The sequence below is a fragment of the Chiroxiphia lanceolata genome, chromosome 10 (genome assembly GCF_009829145.1).
Source record: "Chiroxiphia lanceolata isolate bChiLan1 chromosome 10, bChiLan1.pri, whole genome shotgun sequence".
Classification (NCBI taxonomy): Eukaryota; Metazoa; Chordata; class Aves; order Passeriformes; family Pipridae; genus Chiroxiphia; species Chiroxiphia lanceolata.
The window spans coordinates 24,167,038-24,193,702 of NC_045646.1; the positions used below are offsets into that span (position 1 = coordinate 24,167,038).

The 26,665-nt window shown below is 46.6% G+C and overlaps 2 protein-coding genes across 10 annotated transcripts in view; one reads left to right on the forward strand and one right to left on the reverse strand.

Moving 5' to 3' along the window:
- Positions 1-2,183: 2,183 nt before the first annotated feature.
- Positions 2,184-22,082, reverse strand: SAP130 (Sin3A associated protein 130). 5 transcript variants are annotated; one of them, XM_032697384.1, is made up of 21 exons: positions 22,016-22,082; positions 21,421-21,537; positions 20,378-20,613; positions 19,655-19,813; positions 18,562-18,673; positions 16,943-17,067; positions 16,014-16,138; positions 15,313-15,463; positions 15,017-15,107; positions 14,631-14,735; positions 13,467-13,608; positions 13,085-13,206; positions 10,428-10,730; positions 9,266-9,440; positions 7,908-8,012; positions 6,823-7,184; positions 5,286-5,531; positions 4,862-4,987; positions 4,037-4,140; positions 3,253-3,366; positions 2,184-3,050 (listed from the first exon to the last, which is right to left on the reverse strand). In XM_032697384.1, exons 2-21 carry the CDS (start codon positions 21,530-21,532, stop codon positions 2,892-2,894), a joined length of 3,174 nt encoding a protein of 1,057 aa, XP_032553275.1. In that variant the 5' UTR covers positions 21,533-21,537; positions 22,016-22,082; the 3' UTR covers positions 2,184-2,891. The 5 variants fall into 5 exon arrangements, with proteins under 5 accessions (XP_032553275.1, XP_032553272.1, XP_032553273.1 ...); XM_032697381.1 differs by having other exon boundaries at positions 5,286-5,534; XM_032697382.1 differs by having other exon boundaries at positions 9,266-9,443.
- A 1,484-nt stretch (positions 22,083-23,566) lies between these two features.
- UGGT1 (UDP-glucose glycoprotein glucosyltransferase 1) overlaps positions 23,567-26,665 on the forward strand; it is a 43,860-nt gene continuing 40,761 nt past the window's right edge. For 2 of the 5 annotated variants that reach the window (XM_032697761.1, XM_032697766.1), the window contains exons 1-3: positions 23,589-23,644; positions 25,457-25,592; positions 25,997-26,132. In XM_032697761.1, coding sequence (XP_032553652.1) covers positions 26,008-26,132 — 125 coding nt within the window. In that variant the 5' untranslated portion in view covers positions 23,589-23,644; positions 25,457-25,592; positions 25,997-26,007. Of the gene's footprint in view, positions 23,645-23,766; positions 23,974-24,639; positions 24,796-25,456; positions 25,593-25,996; positions 26,133-26,665 lie in introns of those variants that run through there. The other 3 variants (XM_032697763.1, XM_032697764.1, XM_032697765.1) reach the window with 3 other exon arrangements.

The window sequence follows — 26,665 nt, forward strand, 5'->3', positions numbered from 1 at the left end:
GCGCTTCCGCGCCCTCCCCGTCACGTGACACGCCGCACGTGCGGAGACAAACAGTCCGAGGGGCGGGGCCCACGTCACGTGACAGAGGAATCCCGCTCCCATTGGTCAGCGATGGCGGTGACGAAGCGCGGGGGAGGGGCGCGCGGCCGGGAGCGTCCATTGCGCGGCTCGGAGCGGGGGTGCCCTATTGCCCCCCCACGCCCCCTCCGCGCTGGGGCGTTGGTCCGGCCCCGCGCTGAGGGCCGGTCCCGTGCCCCAGGGGATAAAAACAGCCCCGGCCGCCGGGACGGTGTTAAATACGGTCATAGCCGGGCAGAAACCACTTCTATGGCAGGAGCCGTAAATGGCACAACCGCACCAGAACTAAAATTTACTTTTTTTAGTATTTCCAACTGCCCGTCGGACACGCAAATCCTTTCCTGCACCTTTCTACATAGCACTGTAAAAAAGAGCAAACGCAGATAAGTACTTACTCCATCAAGGGTTTTAGGACACCTGGTAGAAACACAGGCTCTGTGTCCATTCTAAGAGGAGAGAATCGCTGCCAGCGGGTCGGTCTGTGGGATGAGAGTTATTGTAATAAAAGCTTCTGTGGCTGTTGGAGGTGTTCCTGGTGTACAGCACGGGCTGGGATAGAGGAAACCACAGGGCTACTTCCCAGTTACCTCCTGAGAACACAACCATAACACCTGAGCAAGCTGAAGAGCAGATTCCACTATACACTCGCTGCCCATTCAAACCCAAGAGACAAAGAAACTGGCTCAACTCTTTTAAGACTGTAAAATGGCATTTATGCGTGCCATTCCTGATCTAAGCTTAAGTAGTAAATAAGAGGCATGAAAACACGAGTTGGAGAAATCCAGATGAACATCACTGGATCTTACTTTCTCCTACAGAGTCACCAAATGGTCTGGGTTGGAAGGGACCTCAAAGCTCATCTCATTCCACCCCCTGCCATGGGCAGGGACACCTTCCACTATCCCAGGTTGCTCCTGGCCTGGAACACTATGGAATCTACATGATTTCCACAGCACTGGGGCAACTTTTTTGCCATTCTAAGGTTATGGAACAGCATCATCCTTTTAGTCTAGACAGGAGCCTTGAATACCAGTTTAGGAAAACTAAGGTTGCAAAGAATCAGATAAGAATACCTACGAGAACTAACTAACAGCAAGCTTTTAACTTTTGCAGTCCTTAAAAGAATCCTTTGCTCCCTTCCTCCATAAATACCTCACACTTTGCTGGTAATGCCTTGGATTTAACCCAGAAGCCCTTTGTCAACATGTGAAACAGTTCCCAACCCAACGGAAGTCCACTTAATAATCATGAGTGACCTTCTTGCAGAGTCCTCAGGAACCTATGGGAGTGTTGGCACTGTGTTTTATTACCCTGACAACATCAAACAAATACTTGACCAGTTATATTCCTGAGGCACAAGAAATGCAAGGTGGGAGCAGCAGTTTGATTCCCACCTTTTCATGTCTTACCTCTCCTTTTAATTCCAACATACACATCCACACACTCCTTGCAGGCTTGTAAAACTGGAAGGGTATTTTGTTTTCTTTCTTCTAGCCAAGGGGAAAAAAAATAAAAATCAGCAAACAGTTACTGTAAATTTCCTAATACCAAAGTTACAATATCATTATACTAGAATTGTATCTTACAATTGAAGTGGTTTCATTTGGACAAGTAAAACCAAGCTAATATGAAAGACTGCCATCCAAAGCTGAAATAAATAGGGTTTGCATGTGTTAAGAACATAAGAACAGTGTGAATATGGACGTTCTACTTACTTCTCTAGTTAAAAAAAAATCAGGAAATTAGAAGAATCAAATACTATTTTTCTAAGATCTAAGTTCTGAAAGAACTCTGTTCTGAGTAAAGGCAGGATAACAGCCCTGTAACTGGATTAATGAAACTGAAGCTTCCTGCTCAGCAGACTAAATATGAACTGATTTGGCCACCTTTCTAAAATATTAAGGTTAAATGCACAAGTGCATGGGGGATAATCCATATTCCACCCTTAGGAGCTGAACTGGGAACTGCTTTACCCCGCCCCTTGCAGCACAGGACACTGGCTGCTTCCCAACGTGCTCTTTATTCTTTCCACAGGCTTCTTCCAAGGCTTTGTTCTCGAGTTTGCAGGTTGAACAGTTTCACTGGTACAAAGGTACACAAACTGCTCACATACAAAAACCTCCAATTCCTTTATTCACGTTTTCAGGATGTATGTGGTACGTACAATTAACATTACACCAGCTACAGGAAGCCCCTCTGTTGCAGGAGGTACTTCAACACAAGTATCCCAGAGCACCAACACAGACACACACACAGACACTACAATATCACTTTGAAATGATTTCCCCCCACTTTTTTTTCCTTTTTTTTTTTTTTTTTTTAACTTGACAGCTAGGACTTCTGAGCTGTTGGAGATTCTTTGTGGCAGATCCCCTAGTGCAGTGGCACTGGTGTAAGAAGGCTGCTTCAGACACTGGAAGGTCAGAAGAACGAGAACTGAATGGGGTAACTGAAAGCGGTGTCATTCCCACTGCTCGGAGGCTGGGCTGCTGTCTGGGTCCATACCTGTATGTCAGCCTCCTAGTGTCCCCTGCAGAACATCCTGTCTTACAGGTGTGTCCATACTTGACACATCAGGAGGGTTAAACAAGTGGGACTGAAAAGACTTTAAAAAGGGATGAGCCTGAGAGAAATCTTTGTTCATTATGACAAGATCAAGGACAATCTCTTCAGTCACCAGGCTTCACGTGTCCATCTGTTCCCTAAACTCACCCTTTTTATTCAGATGCTCTGCTTAAAAATAAACCCAAACTACAAAAAGGTTCAGCTCCATTCTGTACACGTTCTCCATTTCCAGAGTCATTAATCTGTCTTCAGACCTTCTCCTTTCGCTTTAATTTGGACACTTTCTTGACAGTTCCATTCTTGTTTAGAAGCTTCAAAACACGATCCTTGTGATCCAAGACCTTTAGCATGGAGTCTCGAGCCTCATTGATTTGATCCATCACGAGTTTACACCTCTGCATGTTCCCCTGAAAGGAAACACTCGTCATTAGCAGCAGAATGTCTGGTCTAAGCAATCCCTGTGCCTTTTCTTAACGCCTCTTGTAACTGATGACACAGGAAGGGAACCCACACGATTCTTTTAGACCAGCTTTAGCTTCTATTAATGGCAGTAGGCTACTTTGTAATTAAGGGTGAAGCAGTTTCGGGTTGAGAGGCCACAGGACCTACCTGTATCAGTTCATTGATTCGATGCAAGTCGTCATCGGTCGCTGCCTTTTTCTTGGGAATGAGTCCCTCCTGCAGGGCAGTCAGTCTCTCATACACATCGTGCTCCAGGTTCGTCTAAAAGACATCAGTCCTTCATGAGAAGGGTCACTGCCAGGCTGGCAAATGCTCGCCCACATTAACAAAGCTACACAGAGACGGTGATAATCCATTCCCCTCTCAGCTGCTCCTGTCTGTGATTCAGAAGATGGAGCCTCCGACAAAGCATGGCACTATCGTTCCTACTCACATCCTATCTACAGGATTTCTCCTTTTCTGAATAAACATGGATCCTAACCACAACGGCTTCCCCTACTTCTCACAATACTATTCCAGGAATGCAGAGGTTTTGGGGAGTTTGGTGCTAAAATGCAGAGCACCTACCTCACCCCCAACCTGAAACAGAAGCATCCAGGAATGTGGATCAGTGCTGCCTCCTCAGATCAGCCGCACCATCCCAAACAGACGCTTCTTCAGACCTGTGCATCAGCAGGAGGGAGTTGCCAGTTTTGATCATCTGTACAAAATACATCAGCTCTTATGTCTGGATCAAAACCAACACTCCAAGTTTCCAAGCCACTTATGCCACATTCCTGAGAAAGGGGAAAGCACATCCCACTCCCTTTGGGCACTACACACCAGCTCCTTTATGGTATCCCAGTGCACTGAGTTCGTAACAACATCCTCCTGTCTCACACAGCTCTGTGTTCCCCTGTGTTGTGGGAAGCTGGAAGCCCCATGTACCCACCAGCTGTAGTAGCTGCGCCGCACAGAGATGGACCTTCCACCCTTGTGCACGACAGGATACACCCTTCTGATTGGCAATCTCCTGCAGCATGGCCTTCTTCTCTTCTGTCACAGGAAACACAAAGATACAGTACTCAAATTTCACGAGGTGGCCAGGCCTCTCTTCTCAAACAACATTAACCTAAGTCCTGCTCCCCCTGCGTCCTAACAAATGACAATAACCAAGGTTTTGATTCAGAGAGGAAAGTGACTTCCCATCTGCCATGCAGCTGACTGTTGCTCTCACTTACTAACAGGTTATGTGTATTTCCAGAAAGATTATAATATAACTCATTTTTCCCATTTAAGGAATGTAGCGCTCAGCATTTTGAACACCCTGCCTTGAACAAGTAAAAGGCCATCTTGTACTACTTCTATTCCCTCAACATATTTACACAGTTCTGAAAAGCCAGTTTGCTTAAAAATTCCAAGATATTAGCTAAAAAGTCTGAAAGACAGTATCTGATCTCTGTTTTCCTCATATTAGGAAAAAAAAGTCTTCTTAAAAGCCCATTTGTTAGTTGACAAGACTAGTTACACTAAACCTAGAAGATCTGTAATTAAATTAGAAGTGTTAGGTAGTAAATGACAAAACTCAACTGCAGCCTGTCGCCACAGTGGTATCTTTATAAAGTGACATCTTTTATAAGGATCCCTTTCTTGAGCAAGTTTCCATCACTGTTCGTAACTAGGTTCATCAATAACCACACCATTTTTTGTTTTACAAAACTATTGCTAATCCTGTGTAGCCTCCTTCCCTCCTTCCCTGCCATATCCCGAGGCTGACCTTTGACCCGGACGTCGCTGTATCTCTGGAAATGGTGGTAAGCAGCTTTCCAAGGGTTGCGGTAATGACGGAGCAGTGTGATAGGCGGCCTGGGACGCACAGGGACGTATCTTACGCCTTCCTCATCTGCAAAAGGATCCAGGGAGAATCACGTTATCATCAGGGAGTAGTGAAAGCAGCAGATCAGCATCCACAGGAACTCCAGCAGCAGATCAGCAAGCTCTACCTCATACAAAATGTATGTTGAGAAAGGTCATTTTCCCTGAACAGCACTATACAGAAAGTGCTGAGGAACAGATACTTGGATTCTCTATTACTCATATTTAGGAAGTGGAAGCATGACAGAGCACCTTCTCTGAGAAACAAACAGAAGAGAAAATACAGGCACCTGAATAAGAAAAAAAGGCATCAGAGATGACATTACCTATATACTCCTTTGGAGGAGACTTTCGCTTCTCCGCTTTCACCAGCAAACTTTTGGCAGTGGATTTCTCATCATCGGTGCTGTTTGTTTCCATCATGTCCCCTTCCTCTGTGGAGATGACATGCTGCTGCTTACGGGGTTTCTTCCTCGGTGAGGCACCAGGTGGCAAATCGCTTGGAGGCATGGAAAGGTTATTGGCCAGCAGTGCCAAGGATGGAGACACAGTACTTGTAGTCAAAGGAGGGACTGCTGAGAGGAAGGAAAGAGAAGAACCCAAACCATCAGCAGTGTGAAGGTAACATATTGTTTGAACGCTACCTCCAACAGTAGCTCCTGTTTCAGCACATTGTGAGGAGTGTGAAGTGTATGCACAGGCCAGATATTAACCAGCAGCAATTATTAGGACAAGCCTATAAGCTGAAGTCTTTAGTGTCTCATATACAAAGGCGTAAAGGATGAGAGCAGAGCCAATTGTCCCTCAGTTGGTTTATATTTGAGGCTTATGTTAGTCTAATGCTACAAAAAGGCATCCATGCTAGCATCTGTCTGTGCTGCAAGCAAGTCCCTTTCCTCTTGTGGTAGGAGAGTAGTATGGAATCAAAGCAGGATCGCAGCATTCTCCTTGCAGGAGTCTGCTTGCAGTGCCAGGCCCTCAGCACCCATGAGCAGGTCACTGCACCAATCAACACATCTCTGGAGTTGGGCAGCAGTGAGGCAAGTAGTCTGAGGGGACACTCTCTGATATTTGGAGGGAAAACCTCCATCAGCTGGGACTAAGGCTGCAGCACAAAATTTCTGGGATGGGATCTCTTGACGACTTGGCATACCCACAATTGCCAGGAGGAGACAAAACCACTCCAAAGAGCTTAATGCTGGCTTGCCTGTGCTCCAGAGACATCTACAGCAAGGAGCTGCTTCCTCACAGGATAACATACAGCTTTCAGGAGAGCAATAAAACCAGCAACTAAACCTGAACTCTGATACTCATGAACGTGGGATGCACTCCTACAATGTTGCCACTACATAGTGTCCAACGAGATCTGTAAGGATCTAGACTTTACTCCTCATGCCATCTGATAGCAGCTACGGCCAAGCTGGACAAGTAAGGTAATACTATGAATATTCTGAAAACTTGTAGAGAAAAATATGCACAGGAGGGCCCTAGGAAGTCCTACTTTGGTCACGAATTCTTCACATACAAGAAAGGCCATTGGACCTGAACAGTAGTTTTTGAGAGAAAACTGAATTAACTGAGCTGTTCCATAACATATTAGTACCACTGCTGAGCACATGTGTTTTAGGCAAGGAATTCACAGAGACTCTTAGGAGTTGGATCATTTGAATATGAACAAAGCAGCTACAAAAAGTGATTTCACGGGAGATTAAGGAGAAGGCAAAGAAGTTTATGAGTAACAAGGCATATGGGAACCCTGGTGTTCTGTGCTAACATGGAAGAGATGTCATTTCATTTTCAGGATGGAGGTGTTGAAATCCTTCTAATTCCTCCAGTGCCTCAACAACAAAAGAAGCCACCTACCAGACACCGGTCGCATGATGTCCATGGGCTCCATTTCTTCTTTGATTTTGATCTCTGGCACCACAGGGCCCAGCACTGCTGACAGGGCACCGCTCATGGTGGATGGAGGAGCTGGTGCTGCCACGATGGTGGTGGAAGTGGGCGGAGCGGCCGGGACAGCCCCTGGAATGGTGGACAGCGCTGCTGCAGGCTGTGAGGTGGGACTGGTTGCCGCGATGATGGTTGGAATGGCAGAGGGGGGCTGCTGGGAGGTTGGGGGCACTGCGATGGTGGGCTGCTCGCTGCCTTGGTTAGACACCGCCTCCATAGACACTGGGACTGGAGTGGCCATGGACACGTGAATTTCAGGCTTTGGCTTGCCACTGTAACACAAAGAAAAGCAAAACGAAGTGAAGTGAACTGTATCTTAGTCATGAACATCCAGCACAAAGTGAACAAGCCAAACTATAGTCAGACTATCCAGTTTTTCCTGCACCCACCTGGCTCAGTAAAATGTTTCACAACAGAAGGCTTCATCTCAGTTACATTTCCTCCTCCGCTCCCTTTTTAATCTTTTGTATTTATTAATTAGAGATACTACTTTTTTTCCACTCACTGTGAGAAGCAAATCTCATGACTAATTCCAGGTAACTTCAAAACACTTGTAAAAGGATCAAAACAGTTTCACAATGCAGCCAAGAGGAACTTTTACCCAAAGCTGTACTGGCCCCATCCTCTGCAGGAGCTCTCACTATCCTTAACAGTTATAAACCAATTAATTTTAAAGCCAGTGAATTCAACTGAAGCAGGGCAGAAGCTGCATTTACCTTTTGCCAGCATTAATTTCTAAGCACTACAGAACAGAAGTTTTGAGGCCTCTCCTCTTACAACGGCAGAGGGGTCTTGTTTGTTTCTGTGAAAGCTCATCACCACAGCTTTTAAAGGCCATTGCCTCAGCTTCACAGCATTAATTCAAATTTGTTCAAACAAATTCAAAATAGTTTGCTTCCCAAAGGAAAAAAACCCTCCCCAACAGCCAAAGAGCAAAACTCAAACAAATATAATGAAACTGTTACGAAGCAGTTGGCTGTTTCCTAAAGTCTTACCCAGCAGGCCTCGGTGATCCAGACGTGCTTCGCATGGTGTTCTCCACACGTGTGCTGGCCACTTCAGGTGGCTGAGGGGGAATTAAGCTTTTCCGGACGGCCAGCCTGTAAGAGACAGATGGATCCATTATTCCCACCCCTCTGGTGTGAAGATAAATACCCCTGAGAGCAAAGGAATCAGCTCTCTCTTACACAGAACAGGATGGGAGTTACCGCTGTGTCACTGCTCTCTGTCTCCAGTATAACCAATTTGCTACACAAAGGGTCTCATTTTATTTTTCAAATTAGGTATTATATTTTAAGATAAAAGATTAGTCGCTCTGGCCTAGTCTCACCCCGATTTAGGGCTTCTCCAAGAACAGCAGCTTTACTTTTATCCTGCCAGTCAGAGCACCTTGCTGGGACTGCCGGGCTCCAGCAGTGGACAAAGGGGTCTGGCCATGCTGCTGTCCGGCACTGCTGCTTCCAGACTGAGCAAATCATCTGGAGCTAAACAGTCCTCAGACAGGCATCTGCTCCCTTCAGCTGGACTAGACCGTGTCAGAGCCTGACTCCAGGACCTCAAGCCCCAAGTATGGATGTTAGGCAGCACAGGGCTGATTAAAGTATTTTAGAGGCTATTCAGTCTCCTATGGGACCAGAAGTCAAATTGTTGTCTAAAATAATCAACCTCTCAAATGGAAACGTTCTTCAGTGATCTACCTCTGCTTCTTTAATTTCTTATAGTTTTACAGCCTCCAGCTTCTCTGCCTTAAAAAGGGTTTCCACCCCAATAAAAAAATATGCAATTTTAGTCTCACAGGACACATCAGTTCCAAACGTTTTCGGTTGTTAGTAGGGACAAAATCCATTGTTAATTCTAAAGCTGTCTCTTGCCTCTTTATTCAGGCATTTAAAAATAGACAGGCAACATAAAATATTTTAAGAGTTTAAGTTACTCCCTCCCTTTTTCCTAATCAGATTTCACAGCAGGGTACTAATCCTATCCTTTCCACTCATCCACATATTCTTCCAAGAAAAGCACTGAAGACAAAGCACGGAATTCTAATTTTAGTAGATTATGAACTCTTTCTTTTTATTACACGAAGCAACAAAGCCTCAAATCCCCTTTCCCTCAAAAGGTCACTTTCGAAAGCTAGGAGACAAACTGTCCTTCTCATTTTATTACTGACAGTATAGAAAACTGTATCCTGCCCAGGGGGAGGAAAAGAAGTGTTTCACAGATCAGCAGGTTGCTCACAAGCACTGCTGACTGAACAGTATGTTAGAATTTTTCTTATCTCCACTGAAATGATTCCATTTGGCCGGGCTGGCTTGCACAGAAGTGTCATTCCCACGTCACCTTCAATTCTACTCACCCATCGGTGGCTGGTTTCTTGCGGAGGATGCTTGGGCGCGGGGAGGAGCCCTGGGCTGGAGCACTGGCACTGGCACTCTGGCTATGGGTTTGCACAACTGTAGTTGCTGCAGTAGCCGTGTTGAATGTGTTGCTAATAGGATTGGCTACAATGGTGGCTCCATCTGCCAAGACTACTGCTGGGAAGGATGGACATGGACACAGCACAGAGGAGAACAGAGACAGAGAGGAGAAAGCAGCCTTTACTCAAGGAAATGTGATGACAAAGCAGGTGTTTGCAGAGCATATGTTGTCCATGCTCCCTGAGTCCCTCAGTCTCTAACTGCAGTGCTTTCAGACTGTTTTGTAAGCAATATCTTTGCCACAAGCAATCTGATCACTGAACCTTCTGCAGGGAAGATGGAAACTACCTCCTGCCTAACAACTGCTGCTAGGGAAATAATCTTTTCCAGGAGACATGGAAAATGCAGAAATCACTAGGGAGATCACCAATACAACTGGGTCAACAGAATAATACTCCTAGTAGAGCCTACATGGCAACACATGCCACTTGCAAGTAAGCTCCATAAGCTGTGTTCAAGTTCTGATCTCCTGCCAGAGCCTGTTTTCCAGCTAAGGGATGCAAAGTGTGTGAACAGCTGGGAAGTCACCACACAGTCTGCCAGCTGTGCAACAGCATATTCCCTTGGCTGCCATATCCCATTCCTTCAGTAAGTTGTCGAGGCTTCATCAGACCAATTATTTTTAATGAAAGATGGTTTCTCTCACAGCCCAAGATCAGGTTACCAACCACAGAAAATACCTGGCTGTATTCTGATGGTTCCTGGGATCTACTGCACAGCTGGAACAGTTTAGAGAACATTGCTCACGTTGAAGTTACTTATCCCACAGGGCCTTACTGAAGGGATTTGTTTAAGTTCAGGCACTACCAGTGTTTTCCAGAAGTAACCCATCCAAGGCTACCCACACGCTCCACCCGGTGAGCTTTAAAAATAAATCAATTCAGAAATATTTGTGGGGAGAAGACGCACATGAATGTATTCAGCGTCCACCTCTGGAGCACAGGGACTGTAACAGGATCATCAGTCACAGCCAAAACATGTAGGGCAGCAGCTCAGCTGCTCCTCCTCGGCCCGAAGCGAGGACTTGTGTGGTGCTCTTACCCGAGGTCTTGGTGTCGCCCTGTGGCTGCTGGGCACCGATGGGTGCCGGCTGCAGCCCCTGCGCGCCCATGGGGGCGGCGGGGTGGAGTCCTTGCGTCCCGATCGGCGCTGGTTGGATGCCCTGGGCACTGATGGGGGCCGGCTGGATGCCCTGGGCACTGATGGGGGCCGGCTGGATGCCCTGGATGTGCCGCGCGTGGGACGCGTCGACCGTCATCAGCTGCATGGGGTTGAGGTGAACAGTGGAGGCCACTCCAACGCCGGTCTGAGCGGTGATGGCCGAGTTGGGCGCCTGGGCTGAAACTGGGAGCAGCAACACAGGCACCTCATCACACCTACCCAGCAGGTCACCTCAGTTTCCTCTACCACCTGTCACTCAAATACTAACTTTCAAAAACTGTTTTTTATTTTGAGAAATAAATTTGCCGCCCTGCTTGTTGCTCTAGTGAATTTGAGAGCAGAGAGACCAGATTGTCTGCCAGAAGAATTAAACATCACTGGTGATTTTCATTCTGTTTTTTTTTTTATTTCAAATTGCAACAAGAGAGAAAAGATCAAGCTTAATTCTGCTTTTAGTTAGATTCAAATTGCAGTCTCAGAAAGCTGTGCTTAGTTTTGCTCACTATCTTGTTTTATAATACTTTCAAGTACCATTTTCTATGCTTAAAAAAAATAAATGAAAAAAAATGAGAAGCCTAAGTAATTTCTTATTCTCTGAAGCTAACTCAACTCTGAAGTTGAGTACAACCTCATCTGGCTCAGAACAGGGCTCACAATTACAGGCTGGATTCCACAGCTCAAATAAACACAAAATATTTTAGTGGCAGGGTAATGTTCCCAATGAAACACCTGCTCTAAGAAGTTCAATTAATTTGAGTAAATTCACAGCTCTAAACAACGATGATTCCATCTTTCCAGATCCACTATACAGCATATTACAGTTCTCCCAGGTAGCACTTAACAACACTGTTGGACTATCTGAACTCCCTGGGTCTCCAGATTTCCAGTCTCTACAGAGCTGCACCAGGATTTCTGCAGCCACACACAGAATGCAAGGGTGAGCTTGCCAACAATGGCCTTGCTTGTTAACAATGCAGAAAAAGCTGGTTTTGTCATTGACACAGAATTTCCATCAAGTTCTTGTGCTGACAAGACATTCTAAAAACAACTGTTGAAAACCTGAAATCTGCACCAGGTCCCTGAAAATGTCTCTGTATTAAGACATGGCATATTAATTCTTAGTGGAACACCTTACATGAAACACTCTTGTTGCAAAATCTTTTTGGGATACTATGTAAAAAACAACCAGCACTTGGAAAGCCAAAGGCAACATTCTTCCTCCAAATTCTGCATTAAACTCTCCTTATCTCAGTGAGTCTCTTCTGTACTGTTACTTAAGCCCTCACCTGGCTGTGCTCCTGGCATGTCCCTCCTCATACCTTGTATCCTCTGCTTTCAGTTGTCACCACCAGCTGCCATAATTAATACCTTCCACAGATGCTTCAAGTCAATTTAACAAGCAAAATGTCTCTGTTGATGATCTCCTGATGAAGAACCTACATCTGCTTTTCTAAATATTAGCATTAGCCTACAATCAGCTCAGTACACTGTGGAAACTGCAACTTTTGACCGTCTGCAATCATGTTTTGTCAAGGAAGGTTTAGACTGGATATTAGGGAAAAAAATATTCACAGAAAGGCTTGTCCAGCCCTGGCACAGGCTGCCCAGGAAAGTGGTGGAGTCCCCATCCCTGGAGGGATTTAAAAGACATGTGGATGTGGCACTTGGGGACGTGGGTTAGTGGTGGGCTTGGCAGTGCCGGGTAAATGGTCGGACTCGATGATCTCAAAAGGTCTTTCCCAACCTAAACAACTCCATGATTCTTTACTTTCCCATTCAACAAATGGGCTTTGCCACCTCCAAGTCCTTCTGAATTCCCTCTATACTGCTCATAGGTAACATGCTGCCAGCAGACACAGATATTACATGAAAATCCAAATCATGCATGTTCCTACAGTCTGGATAGTGGAAATTATCACATTAGAGAGAGACCTAAACCACTCAGTATGGTAAAAATGCTCCAGATTTTGTCACAGAATGACATAAGTTTGGGTTGACTACATGGGCTCACACTATGCATCATTTTTGAGTGCAAATTACTGCAACAGTTCAAATACATTAATTGCTCCATTCTTCTAAACACAACACTAACACAAGTGTGCAATGCAGCTCATTTTTTCCCTTTTTGGTTCAGGTTTCTCTCTCAAACTGTACATTCATGTGAAAAGATATTAAAAGTGCTTGTCAGAACACCAGGGAATGAAAATGCACTGAAGAGCTGGCTTGGTTTGGAGGAGTTGAACTGTTTTGATTTGTAGAATCAAAAACTTTTACTTACAGAGATGCAAACTCCAGGATATCGAATGTTAAACTCCTAAGAAAACTGTTATTAACTGGATTTAGTAGGCTCTGAAGTAGTTCAATACCACTTTGCCCATGGGGTTTCCCCTTAGCCAGCAAATCATCAGAGACTTTTTGTGACCAATTGTCACAGAATCAACCATAAAAGCCTTTTAGCTTCTTCTATCACTAAAGCTCATATATAAGCTAAAAGCTCAACAAAGCATCTGAGTGTGCTTGCCCCAAGTTGGTCTTACCTGGGTACTGGCGGATGGTGGACACGGAGCTGGTGATGGGGGTGTAGGTGTGTGCAGTCAGAGGGTAGGCAGAGGGGGGGTATGTAGGTAAGAAATACTGGAACTGGACAGGTACCGACTGCCTACAGGCATCAAAGAGAGCAAGTGTTACACACACGAGTTCAACAGTTCACCTTCAACCCCTTCAACCCACTCCCTGCATTTTGCAATCTCATCTGTCATAAGCTATCAAGTATCTCAACTATCATGACTGATTCAGAACTACCAAATCCCCCCCCGGTTTTTAAAACATTATTTCCAGCATATCAGAGCCTAGAAGAGCTGCAGGGCACTCAAACCCTACTCACACACACTTTCACTGACAGAGCTGTTCTCTCCCCACCTGTTGTCATTTCTGGTTTCCATTGCTACTGGGTTTGGAGATGCCCGGTGGCTGGACAGAGGTATGAGGTTACTCCTCTCTGCTGTGTAATCAGACTGGATCCGGGGAGAAGTGTGTGTGATTTGCTGGGGAACCACTTTAGCTGCATAAAGACAAACAAGTAATCAATTAATCGCCAAAGGAGAAGTTGGTAAACACTGCAAAGGCAATATTAATTATCCTGTAAAAACAACCAGTGCTAATCCCTTCCCTCTCAACCCAAAACAACCCACCCCCTCTCCAGATGATCTCCTATCCACAGTGATAAGTTTCCTCAATAGGCTGAAGGAAAAGAACAAAGCAATTCTCATCAATTTATACCAGAAAAGATGGATATTCTAAATATATATACGAATTATACTTGCTAACAGAGTCATTTCAGTGCTCAAATCAAGTTAATTTTCTTTAGGATCAGCCCAATCCTTTCTGCTGTCAAGAACTGAGTTATCCAAGTTTTGAAAGCAGAACTTCACAGAGATCAAGGCAGACAAGTATATGTGGACAGAGGCCATGAAAAGAAAAACACTGATGTACAGAGATACAACATTCCCCCCACGGAAATTTAGGATCAGAAAAGACATTACAAGAATCCAAAGGAACAAGGCCATCAGGGGGAAAACAGTGACGAACAAAAGGAAACTTATGCAGTTCTGTAGGAAACATCTCAGGCAGATTCCAACATCCAGGCAAATAAAGTTCTCACCTTCACACCTTAGTATTTTACCTCCAAATGAACACACTAATCAAACTCAACTAGGCTACACCTAACACCTCAAGAAGCACAGGAAGTAACTTACAAAATCAACTGTGAAAGCCGTACTCTATCACCAAGCAGTTACAACTTTCAGTATATCCAGTGCAGGCTCAAAAATGCCAAAAGGCCCAAGTTTGTCTAAGAATTCAACAGAGGAAGTAAGTGAGCCATTTTATTACTTACTTCTCCTAGAACATCTATTTCTTGCTGGTATTAAAAGAATTAAAACAGCAGATCAGTTAATCGGTTTCTCCCAGGTTGAACTGATTTTCTTCCCCTCCTAAATTTGCTAACATGCACAAACACTGCCAGCATAAACAGAAAAATGGAAGTATCAGCTACACACTCCTCTAAAATCTGAAATCACTCACCAACTGGGATGTTTGAGGTCGTGACAGCTGTAGCATGGGAAGAATGGGAGGGCATTGTCATGGTAACAATGGTGCTTGTAGGCGCTTGGGTGTGAGATACAGAACCTGAAGGAAAAAAAAACTTAGTAAGAGATCTTTCTTTGGAGCTCTACCATGCCAGTGATGATCCAAATAAAGAGTGCAAAACCCCCCAAACCAGACAACCTCCCCAAAGAACCCAGTAATTGCTCTCCTGAAGCCTGCTCACACATTTCCAAATGCAGTCTTTACCATGAAGAAAGAATTGCTCAAAAATTATCAGGTTCCACATTCAAAGAGGAAAGCCAACGAAAACCAACAAAACCTACAGCCCACAATGCTCCCACAACAGCATTATGAACACTCACCAGCTGTGGTTGCTGAAGCAATGGTATTTGTTGCCAAAATAGGTGCCACAGTTGCTGCTGCCACTGGAGTACCAGTACTGAAAATGGTTTTCTAGGAAAAGAAAAGAAAACCTTACAGTTAAAAGACTACTACATTTAAAATCTATCCCTCGTATGGAATTATGTTGCACTGACTGTAAATAACACGAATTTCTAACCTCATCCTATCTCTTTTCCCCAATTTAATCTTAGCCCTCAAGCTATAAACAAAAGAGGCATCCGGAGCAGCAAGAGGGTATTTCCTTCTTGCAGTGTACCTGAGCCATGGTGTGGAGCTGTGGCTTCTGAGTCCCTATGGCTGGGTGGGAGGGCAGCGTGATGCGCGTGGCCGTGTCCCGGGGCTGCGCCGGCCGCTGGATGCTGATGGCTGCAGAGGGCGGGTGCTGCTGGATGGACAGCGTGGGGCGACTGCAGAGACACAAAGGGAACCATCAAGAAAAGATGAAAGATAAAACTCAGGGACACACATCAGGCCTTGGTCTCCTCCCTGTGAGAGCAACGCTGCTGTCAAGCGTGTGGCGAAACAAGGTAAGTAATTTGATCTACACTGTTCTGTCCTCACCTGCCCGACCAGGAGGGCAGCCTTATCATAACTCTTATCAGTTCATAAAGGGGATTTTATGTCAGGGATGCTTTTCAACATGCACGTGTCACTTTTCACTGTGTCTTCATAAAAAATACAGGCCAAATTAGCCACAAGTTCCTATAACAGAAACTCTGCTGTCTAGGGAGCAGGACTTCAAAACTGATTCACTAAGTTCTTTCCTTCTCACAACACAGAACAACACCTCATGTTTATACTTACTTTTAGTCAAAGAAATGAAAGCATTTGCACTGTGCAAGCATTACTGCTTTGATATTATATCACCCCACATCTAGAGGATTATCAGCTCTGGATGATTAACAAGCATTTCCCCTTGCTGCAGCCTCTGTCAAGGCAGAGCACTGTAGGTTTTACCTGAGGGTTGACTCTGTAGCATGTGCTGTTGTCGTGGTTATAACAGGGGACTGAGCTCTCGTGGCCGAGACAGTTGCCACCACTGCAGGAGGAATAGTGCTTGAAGTTGTCACAGGAGGACGAGACTATAAAAAAAAAAAAGGGTCAGAGAGAACATTCAGGAAGGAAATTCTGCTGTTTACAGAATAACTAGGAATTATTTGGTTAAAACTGGCTTTCCTATACCTTTGTCACTACATTTTGGCATTCTGAGAAATGTACAGTCTTTCTGAATTGATCTGCGAGCTCCTAAGCATATCTGTCCTGGTTTTTAACACATGTACGTCATAAGAGTCAGTAACCAACAAAGTTAACAAGAACAGATCTCTTAAAGGTCTTCAGGAAAAACCCCAAAGGTCAGTTCCCCTCAGAATGAAAAGAAATCCCGATCCAAGTATACACAGGAAGTCAAAACTGATTACATCGAGATCCTAACTGAAAGCACAAAGTGAAGATGTTTAACCCTCTATCCTAACACTGAACACTAGCATTACTGTAGGGAGATAATAGCTACAATCTTCTCCTTATAAACATACATAAGCTGAGATATACAAAAGCACATTAAAATGAGACTTTTTAAATTCTACATCAATTCATATATTGAAGAGTAAATGAACACCAACACACTGTACCAGATTTTTCAAACTTTAAAACTTCAGCATGTCTGAAATAAATTGTTTTCCCAATTTCTAAGCACTTTGGAGACAAATAAAAATGCAATTTCTAGCACCAAGTCCATGAAGGAAAGAAAGAAAATAGACCTGGAAGAGAGCTGAGAGTAGCCTCAGCCCAGAAAATAGGCAATTAGAGGTTATACACTACAGGTGCATGCTAGGAAGAGTTTAGAGCTGGCAGTCAGCGACGTGCAGAGCTGCCTGGCTGCTACCTGCCTGGATTGGCTGGTGAATGATGTGCTGAACTGCTGGCTGAGCTGTGGCTGCATTTGGCAACTGGGAAGCTGGTCTCAGGACTGTAGTTACTTTGGAACTGGACATCACTGCAGCAGCTGCTGCACCTGGGGAACAAATCAAACGCGTTAAAATCCCGCGCACCCAACGGCTCCGTCACGACCGCAGACACTGGCTGGGATTTCAGTCCTGATGCATTCCACAGGCACGTCAGCTCAGGGCATGGTGGTTTAAAAATAAGGTTCACACCACCATGTGGGAAGGGTAGATATTATTTTAAATTAATTGGCTTCAGTGGTACTTCTTACTCCCCTACAATATTGCAAATAGTATTGCAAATCCAACGTTTCTTATTCCAAGCTATGGAAGTCAGTAGAAACAATTCAGCTTGATTACTGGGCTAATGTGTACATAAGTCACCTGGTATCAGCAATGATCTCAATGCACCTGATGAAGTTCAGAAGACAAAACCACATGCAATAGAAGAAAACCAAAACAAGAAGTCCCCACACAAAACAAAACAAGCAGCCACACCTCCCCCCCACCAAAAAAACCCCAAACTCCGCACCAACTAAACCCACAATTGATTAATTTGTCTACTGTTTGATGACTCCTGATCATTAAAAAAAACACTGTAGAAGGCAAACAGCCTTCCAATCAGTTGGTGGACTAGACTTCTCTACATGTCCCTAATTGAAATTATTACCTCAAAAGTTAATATTTAAGCCAAGAGAAAAAGAGTAGGAAAAAAAAGAAAATGTGCACTAAGTGAGAGCCCAAGCGTGGCAACTGTCCCCCAAGAATGAAGTGAACAACACTATTTTGGCTACAAATAAAGCTGCACGGTCCTTCCACATGCTCTAGTTAAAGGAGATAAAGCCTTTGTTCATGTCAATTTATTTTTCTTGAGTGACCAAATAACACTGAATATAAAAGGAAACAGAAATAACAAATGGTACTTGGAATTCAGATCAGTTTAAAGTTGAACTACAAACCTAACCCATCAAATTTTCAAAGTAAAGCTGCAGTCAGAAATCAGATGGGCTGTATTGAGCACAGGGCTGCTTTAAGGGGCTGATGTCCTTACAAGCTGTAGCAAGCAAAATCCTGGGAGACAAGAGCCTATAGTTATCACCAGCATTTAACTCATGGCTAAATGCAAATGCATACAATATGATGTGTTAGCATGCACAAAAATGCATGAATGGTCCTGTGACAGGGGGGTATGAGAACGTGCTTCACAACTGCCCAGCTGCCACCGCCATAGGTGAGCAATGTTTGCCACCAAGGACATACATGACATTTAGCAGGGCAGGGCAGTCTCTACCAGTGGATATTTTTTCGTGAAAGTGGTGATTGTTTTAACAGCACAGAACCAGATTAATAGCTGTGCTGGGATCTGGCAGCATTTTAAACACTGTCACACAGTCCTGCCCTAAATGGCTGAAGGCAACATAATTCCTAAGAGGCCAGCAGTCACTTATTCATACTAGCAGTTCTAATAGCTGATGAATTAGCTGCATTAGCATCGAGGAGGATTTCAGAGGTGAGGGCCAGAGGCACCAGCTGAGAGGCTGTGAACAGAAAGCAGGGATCTTTACCTCGGGGCAGGTGAGAAGCTCCAATGTGCAACGGAGGCCCAGGAGCGCTGCTCCTGATGATGGACATCTGCACGTTGGTGGCCATGATATGATGCAAGTTACTGGGATGTCCCTACAGAGTTCAAGAGCAAAACAACAGTCAGCTGTGTTGACAAAATTAATGGCCACAGCATTACCATATCTCAGCCTCAAAGACAGAAGGGAGATTTTGGAGAAATATTTGGCATACCAAGGTTGCACACATTACAAGTTGAGAAAGAGGCAGGTGTTTGTACAGGATAAAGTTACAGAGCCTGTTGACACTGGAAAATATAAATACTTAACTGTTTCACTGATGTTTTTATGGTTGGTACTTGGTGACAGTCACCCAGCAGTCACCCTAACCACCACAGAGATGGCTCTTCTGCCACTGGTGACAGTAAGGCAGTTTCATACCACCCCTCCAATAAAGCTGAGAGAATGGTAGGAACCTAGCAAATGCTGCAACAAATTAATTCTATTTTCTTATAATTCTAGGCTTCCTAGGGATATTAACAAAGATAAAGCCACTGAAATTGCTGCATGTTCTTACCCAGACTAACTCAAATTCAACTAAAGGCATTTTACATCAAAACCCTGAGGCTTCAGGGGTTTAGAGATCAGTGTTCTGACAAACCAGTTTCAAATAAGAACACACTTCAAACTCATGAAATGTTTACTAGTCCCTTCTGATCTGCTCCCAGGAGAGCTGAAGAACACTGCAGTGATAAATTCCAGCAGTTTCTCTACAGTAGAAATTCTCCAGTGACACTGACACAGCAGGAGCTTTTAAGGAAAGACTCAGCTTTTGGGCATGGCTCTGCCATCACAGCCTGGCTGTGCTACCTCAGCTGGATGACTACAACAAAGCAGCAGCTTGTAAGAGCTGGTGACAACTGAGGCTGAGGTTTAATGCTCCAAGCAGGACTGATCCAACAGTCAGTGTCACTAAACAGGGAAACCTGCTTTCTTTACCTTCCCTCCTGCTGCAAAAAGCCCAAGTCAGTTGTACCAGTATTAGTATTGATCTGACCGTGCAGTGAGATGGAAGAGAAGAGCCACCAAAGAAACAGACCTGTTGCCCACTGATGGTTGCCACAGGAATTGTTGGAGCCTGTGGTATGTTGCTTTCCATGGTCACAGTCACCTGCCCAGGGACCTTGGTGGGAGCTGAGAGAGTAGACGGTGGAGCGGGAGCGATGGGCCGGCTGGGCATGGTGGGCTTCAAGGGAGGCTACAGGAAAGGGGAAGACAGAAACATTGGCAACTTCAAATGAAAGCTCTGTGTTGAAGCAGAAATCATTTTAGGGAGGGTCAAAGCCTGGAGAGAGAATTTATGCAAGTATGGATAAATATTTGGACAGGAACAACTAGTTATTCCAAACAAGGAAAGGGACAAAGAAAGTACTTTTCTACTGGAAATATGCAGCTGCTAGTATAGAGCATGAGTCACCAGTGGAATCTGTCAGGGCTATGGTATTGCCCTACAGACACTGGGTATTAATAGTTAATTTGATATCTTGCAGAGAAAAGAGAAGATTTCAGAAACTGATTGAAATCACTGTTCTCTTAAGAGAGAAACAAAATACACTCCCCTAAAAAATAACGCTGAGATACCAACAAGTGTATCATGTGGGCCAGCCAAACCCACACAGCACTGCACAGTTAGTAGAGGCAAGCAGGGAAAGCTTCAGAAACAAAAGCACAGAAGGCTTTGGTGTAATTTATTTTTTCTCAACACTAACTCATAATACAGATTGGATTTCATCCTCCCTTGAATCATGAGCCTCCTCATTACCTTCATAAGTCCATCTGAAAAGGAAAGTGGCACAGCTGGAGTCAAATGTGCTGGTGGTGCTGTCACTGTCACAGGGGCACCAGACTGGACAGGGTGGTGCTGTGTCAGCATCTGGACCTGTGGATATGGCCGAACAACCACCGGCTCCTGCTTCTCCTCCCGAGGCTGGATGGAGCCACCAGGGCCCATGTGCTCCCTGGGAGCAACTTCTGAGTCGCGACTCGATTCATCACTCGCTAAAACAAAGAAAAAGGGAAAAACTTTTAACAGGTTCACCTTGGTCACCCACTAGGTCAGAGATGACACGTCAGAAATGTCTGAATTACAGAAACTCACCCTTACAATTAAACCTATTCCAATGAGGAAAACCCTGGGAACTCTGGCACGGATTCTGCCTGTTCCCCTCAGAACTGATGGGCCTGGCAATGCTGGGCAACACAGGGTCAACTCTGAGAAGTCCATTTAAACAACTTCTTTAAACAAAGATTGATTAACTTTGCTTTCAAGTGAAAAATATTTAGTTATCTAAATAACTGCTATTAAGTCCCACATCAAACAGTTAGCATGAAAAACCCTTCATTTAATGCCATATATATTGGAATAACAAGCTACAAAACAAGTATAAACCCTGCTGAAAACAAAGCTGCTCTCCCCTCAGCCACCTCTGGTGGCCTGCTGAAAACCTGTCACCGTGGCAGGGACAGAGGAGCTGGAATCAGAGTTCCGACCCCATTTCCAGCTACATAAGATGTTCCCATGTACACTCATCACTTATTCTAAGAACACACAGTGGACGAGACAAGGTGCAGCCGAGCAGAGACAGCCGGCATCAAAGGCTCAACCCTGCCCGAACGGCGCTTTCCAGAGTCGGCAGCTAAACTGGTTCTCACGCTGTTCTCCCCACGTGTGACCGCGGCAGCTTTCGGGTCGGCCGCCACCACCCACGGGGCCGCTCCTCCCGCCCGAGTGGAAAAACGGGAGGGGACGCCGGGATTGCTCCCCGCCCCCGGAGCCGAGAGCTGCGGGGCCCGGATCGCGCTTACCTGTGGCGGCCGGGGCGATGATCCCGGCGGAGCCGCTGGTGGGGATGGGCGGCGGCGCTGGTCCCAGGGCGGCGGGCGGCGCGCCCGAGCGGGGGAACTGCTGGGAGCTCATGTCACCTGCGGGAAACGCGGCCGTTACGGCGAGACACGCACGACCCGGCCCCGCCACCACGGCCCCGCCGCCCCGTCCGCCTCCCCAGGCGCGGCCCCGCCCGCCCCGGCGCGCCCGCGCGGGCGGGGTCGCGCGGCGCCGGGCCAATGGCGGCGGGGCGGCGCCGGCCAATGAGCGCCCGCCGTCCCCGCCCCGCCCCACCGCCGTGAGGGGCCGCAGGGCCCGGATGTGCCCGGCAACGCGACGGCCCCGCCGCCCCAGCCCGGCCCGGCAGCGCTCTGCCCTGCTGCAGTCCCTTCCCGCCTCCCGCCCCGCGCGGCCTCACTCCGCCCCTCTCCGGTCCGCTCGCCCCGCTCCGCAGCGCTTCCGCCAGCTGCAGGCTCACTCCCCTCCCCAACGCCGCCGCGCACTGAAGCGGCGGCCGCCGCCTCCCCTTGAAGCCCTTCTCCGGAGCTGCCCGCGACACCCGCAGTGGGGCAGTACCTGTGCCCAGGGCGCTGCCGTGCGCCGGTCGCCCCGCGGCACCGCCGCCGCTGCCGAGCTCCGAAGGCCGCTTCCGCCGCCGCAGCTGCCTGCGCCCGATTGGCCCGGGTCGGCCCCGCCCACCACGAGTTTAAGCTCCTCATTGGCTGCCGCGTCCGCCCCGAGGGGCGCCGGGAAGTGTAGTCCGCGCTCACGTTCTGGCGGGCACAGATCTCGCGAGGCGCGGGAGGGGCGGTGTCGCGCCCGGGCGCGCTATTGGCCGCACGCCGCGAGGTTTCCGAGGAAACGCGGGGTGGGCGGGGCCAGATGCTGACCGCGCCCCCGGCCCCCGCCCCGCGCCCGGCCCGCTCCCCGCGTCCCGCACCCCGGCCTTGCCGGCTGGACAGGCCCTGGCCCTGTCTGCGGCCGACAGTTTTGCTGCTGAGCTCAGGGCGAGGAGACTTGGTAACTAAACCGATGGCATCAATGAATTCCTGACCCCAACAGCCCTGCTGTGCCTGGCATAGCTGGTTGCTACTCACTGGGGCAAAGGGGAAAAATTAATAAATAAACCCCAAACCCACAAACCCTGGTAATCACATCACAACCCACAGACACCAGCAGTGCAGGTTTGGTTACACACAGCTCAGAACACCACTATTTTTCATGACATTGTTCTCACGCCTTGGAGCTCGGAGTTGAAGTCAGACAACATCTGTCACTTTCAGAGTTTCAGTGTTTTAAAATGAAAACAGAAGGAAAACCTTTGAAATTACAGGATCACGTGTAAGTAATCTCTAGCTCAGCTTTGCAAACTTTTCGTGTTTGTGTTGTGAACAGCCTTGCAAAGAGCTGCTGAGGAAGCCCTGGCATGGGCGATAGTTTGCTTCAGAAGGATACCACTCTCCAGGATGACCCAACCAGCCAGCTGTCCTGTGGCTCAGCTCCTGGGACACTCCCTTACCCTTGCCCAAGTTACTTTGCCTGTTTGGACTCCCGGCTTTATTCTGGCTCTACACGTCTTGCCTGAGATCCCAGTTCTGCTGCCCCATCCCTGTGACTCAGAAAGCCCACGGTGACACTACAGAGCGCTCGGAGGAGGCGGCAGGGACAGCCGGGCACAGAGCACGCAGAGAACGGCAAGGTGGAGGTGGCTTCTTCGGGCTGCAAGAGGGACAGCTCAGAGGGAGCTCTGATAAGAGAGCTGTGAAAAGTACGGAGAAGATAAATGAAGAACAACTGGTTTTTAATCTGCCATATGCTTCTTTTAGTTTACACTGTAAATGCACGAGCAAGTGAAAGAAGCAGCTCTTTGTATACACGGTCTCCTTTCAGCAGCGCAGGCTGCCGACTGCTAATGGACGCGCTGAAGGCGGAAACACGGGTCCCACCTTTGCCTCCGGCGTTACCTCTTTAAACTGAGACTGCACCGGAGTCCTGGAGAAGGCCCCGTAGTTACCACGGGGCCGGGGCTGTTCAGCCCGCCCGCGGCAGCGGCTCTCTGAGGGGAAGGCGCGGTGCCGCCGCCGGCCCCCGCCATGGCCCCGGCCCGGCCCCGCCGCCACTGCGGCGCCGCGGCGCCTCTGGCCCGGCCGCGGCAGCGGAAGCGGAAGAGGTGGCAGCCGGGAGGGAGCGGCGGCCGCGGGGCAGGTGCGGTTACCGGGCGGCCCGCGGGGGCCGTGAGGGAGCGGCGGCGGGGAGGGCCCGGGGCCGCGCCCCTCGGGCGCCGTGCGGGGCTCGGGGCCGGCGGGGCCCCGCGGAGCTCGGTCGGTCCACGGGTGTAGCGGGACCGGGGAGCGGCAGAGGCCGCGCTCGCCGTTAATTCCCCGCACCGTTAAGGACCTGACGGTCCGGGTTTAAGGCGTGTTTTGAGCCCTCGGCGGCTCGAAGCTGCCGTGCGTCTGTTCAGCGCTGCAGTGAGAGCCCGCTGGACGCCGACCCCCAGCTGGAACGAGGGGTTTCTGCTCGTGGGCTAGCCAGTTAATCGCCATATTTTAGTTTTGGTGTCCATAGCACGGCAACACGAGCACTTTACAGGACGTGCTTTCAGAGCGATCTGGGCTATCAGCGATCGCTGGTACCAGACATCTTCACCGTGCGCTGATCTTTGCCGCTTGCTGACCTGACAGGGCATGGCAGAGAGCGCTGCCTGCGGCTGTGGAGTGATTTATTTCTTTCCCGGCTGCCCAAGTTCCCAGAAGTATTTTAAACTGAGTAATTGAAAGATAAACAAAGGAGGAAAAATATTTACAAACTAGATGTGAAAACTCCACTTTGCAGTATTGTAATTCAGGTTGGGATTTGCTTTGTCACCCGGCACAGAGCACAGCTGGATCTCCTCGTGTCACACGGTTCATTCCCGAGGCTCTTACCTCTTTTTTCATGGTGTATTTTTCTTCGAGATTTTGGTCTTTCCTTTGTTTTATGGCTGTCATTATTCAAGGCTGTTATTAACTTCTAATGTGCAGGTTTTCAGTTGGCTGAACAGGTGTCAGGCAACAAATGTGTACTTTGGTTTCTTTCCTATTTCATACAGAAAAAGGCTTTTATTACAGTCTTTCCCAGAATGCACTAGAGAGCAGCACAGGAGTTTTAGTTGAGAGAATACGGTTCAGTATATTCATTTGTGTGTTTATGGTTTGCAGTGAATAAGAAGGACCCGACTCTGGGAGGAACTGCAAACTGTGGGGTTTTTGTTGCACTTGGCGGAAGCCGAGGTTTCACTCCACAAATATTGGCTGAACTTCCCCTCTGCACACAGGGAGTGATGGCTTTGACCATTCCATCTGCCTCCTTCCCAGGTGTGGCATAAAGCAAACATTGAGTGCAGCTGAGCAAGCTGCTCTTTGGATATCACAGCAGGCGTTTCTGGTTTAATCCTGAGAAAAAGAACAATGGCTGAGTGATTGCTGGGGAATGTAAATTTTTAAAGGGAACAGGATTCAGGTTTTTTGTCTGTGTATATATACAGGTAGAGCTTAGAGCTACAGATATATAACACTGTTTTTCACATTGAGATCATCATGAAAAAGAAGCATGAGTTAGATCCTGGCAGGTTGGTGGGTGTGATATACCTGGGTTTGGTGTGGGATGTTTTTTCACTTGCAGGGGGAAAATGGAAAGTGAGTTATCCAGAAAAATAACGATGAAGAAACAAGAGAGTATCTGAGTGCATATTGGGTGTGTAGAAAATATAGTCTAGTCAGAGAGGGGGAAAAAACTTGGAAGTTTTGGAGACTAATGAAAAACCAACAGGAGAATTCAGGTCTTCTGTAAGTGTAAGAGTTGTGGGCAAGGAAATTCCACTCAGCTGTGTTCTGCTGTATAGCTCAGAGAACACAAAGGCATGAAAGTACCCATGAAGGACACTAAAGAAATGGTCTTTTTTTTTTCTTTTTGTCTTATTTCTCACAGTAAGATGTATCATTTGAGTCTGTTTTCATTATTTCATTCATTTTTCAGCTTCTAAAATTGGTGGTGCTTAGTGCATCCAGGAAATGCTTGTTTCTTCATTCCCCAGAGAAGCAGTCCTCTGTGCCCAGCAGAACCTAAAGGGCTGACTAGGGAACCTCATCCTTACCTGCTTTATCTGACACTGGTTAGTACTTGGCTGCTGCAAATGCAAGGTGTGACTTTACCTCCCATGAAATGAATGGTGGGTTGGTTTTTCACTCAGATTGAAGTACCTCCTCCTAAAGTAAGTAGTATGTAGGTGTCCCAGAACTGAAGCAAGTTTATTTGAAAGTATAAACACAGAGGAAGCTGGAATTGATTTAGGTTTAATTGCAGCTCAGGAGTCAGATTGTAAATTCCTTGCCTCTCTTAAGTTTTCACAGTATTTCTGATTTTGTAAGCCCAGGTGAGATGATGACCATCTCATTGGTGTATTGCATTAAATGGGCCACTGGAGCTTAAAATGTCCTAATATATTTGGATATGTGAGATTCTGTATTTATAAAAAGAGACAATGCAAAACTAACTTTTTTTCATCATCATTTTCAGGCTTCTATAAAATGGGAATACTTATTGCAGTTCTTGGAATCTGCTTCAGCTCTTCCCTTGTAAAAGGAGATTCTAAAGCTGTGACAACATCTCTAACTACAAAGTGGTCTTCAACTCCTTTACTCCTTGAAACAAGGTACATACATTGTGATTTTTTGTTGACAAATCAGATTATGCTTATAGGATGTGTTCTCTTTCTTATGTGGCACTTTGGATTCTGGTCATTACTAACTCATTATTAATAATAACAGTTGAACATGATCACTGCTGTGTGTAGGGAGATGGGAGGAGATTTTAAAGCAGACAGTAGTAGTTCTTTTTGCATGGTAAATTCTTTCATTATGCATCAGAACAAACATTAATAACCATAAACAATTGCATTGTATTTTTTTGCTTTATGCAGTTTTACTCAAGGCACTGATTAGAGAGGTTTAGCTTGATCTTGTAAGATTCCATAACAAAAGGTATTTTACTTCAGCATTGATTGTAGGTTTTGATATGTGCTGCTCTTGTGTATGTTTAGCTCAGTAAAGCTGGAGTTTAACTTTGTTCATGTGAGCTGTGATTAAAGTCAACTGCTTTGGTAAGAGTTGTGCAAGTCACCCTGGGGAGATTTCTTCTATGGTACTAAAGATTTTTTTTTTTTCCCTAAAGATGCTATGAAGAAAG

Excerpts from the sequence above, each read along its gene's own strand:
- SAP130 (XM_032697380.1), bottom strand. The coding sequence starts at position 21,532 with ATGAGCTCCCAGCAGTTCCCCCGCTCGGGCGCGCCGCCCGCCGCCCTG. Across the intron at positions 13,609-14,630 it reads GACCTCAAACATCCCAGTTG|CTAAAGTGGTTCCCCAGCAA; the intron begins GTGAGTGATTTC and ends GTCTTTATGCAG. Across the intron at positions 3,367-4,036 it reads CGGCGCAGCTACTACAGCTG|ACGAACCTGGAGCACGATGT; the intron begins GTGGGTACATGG and ends GATGTCTTTTAG.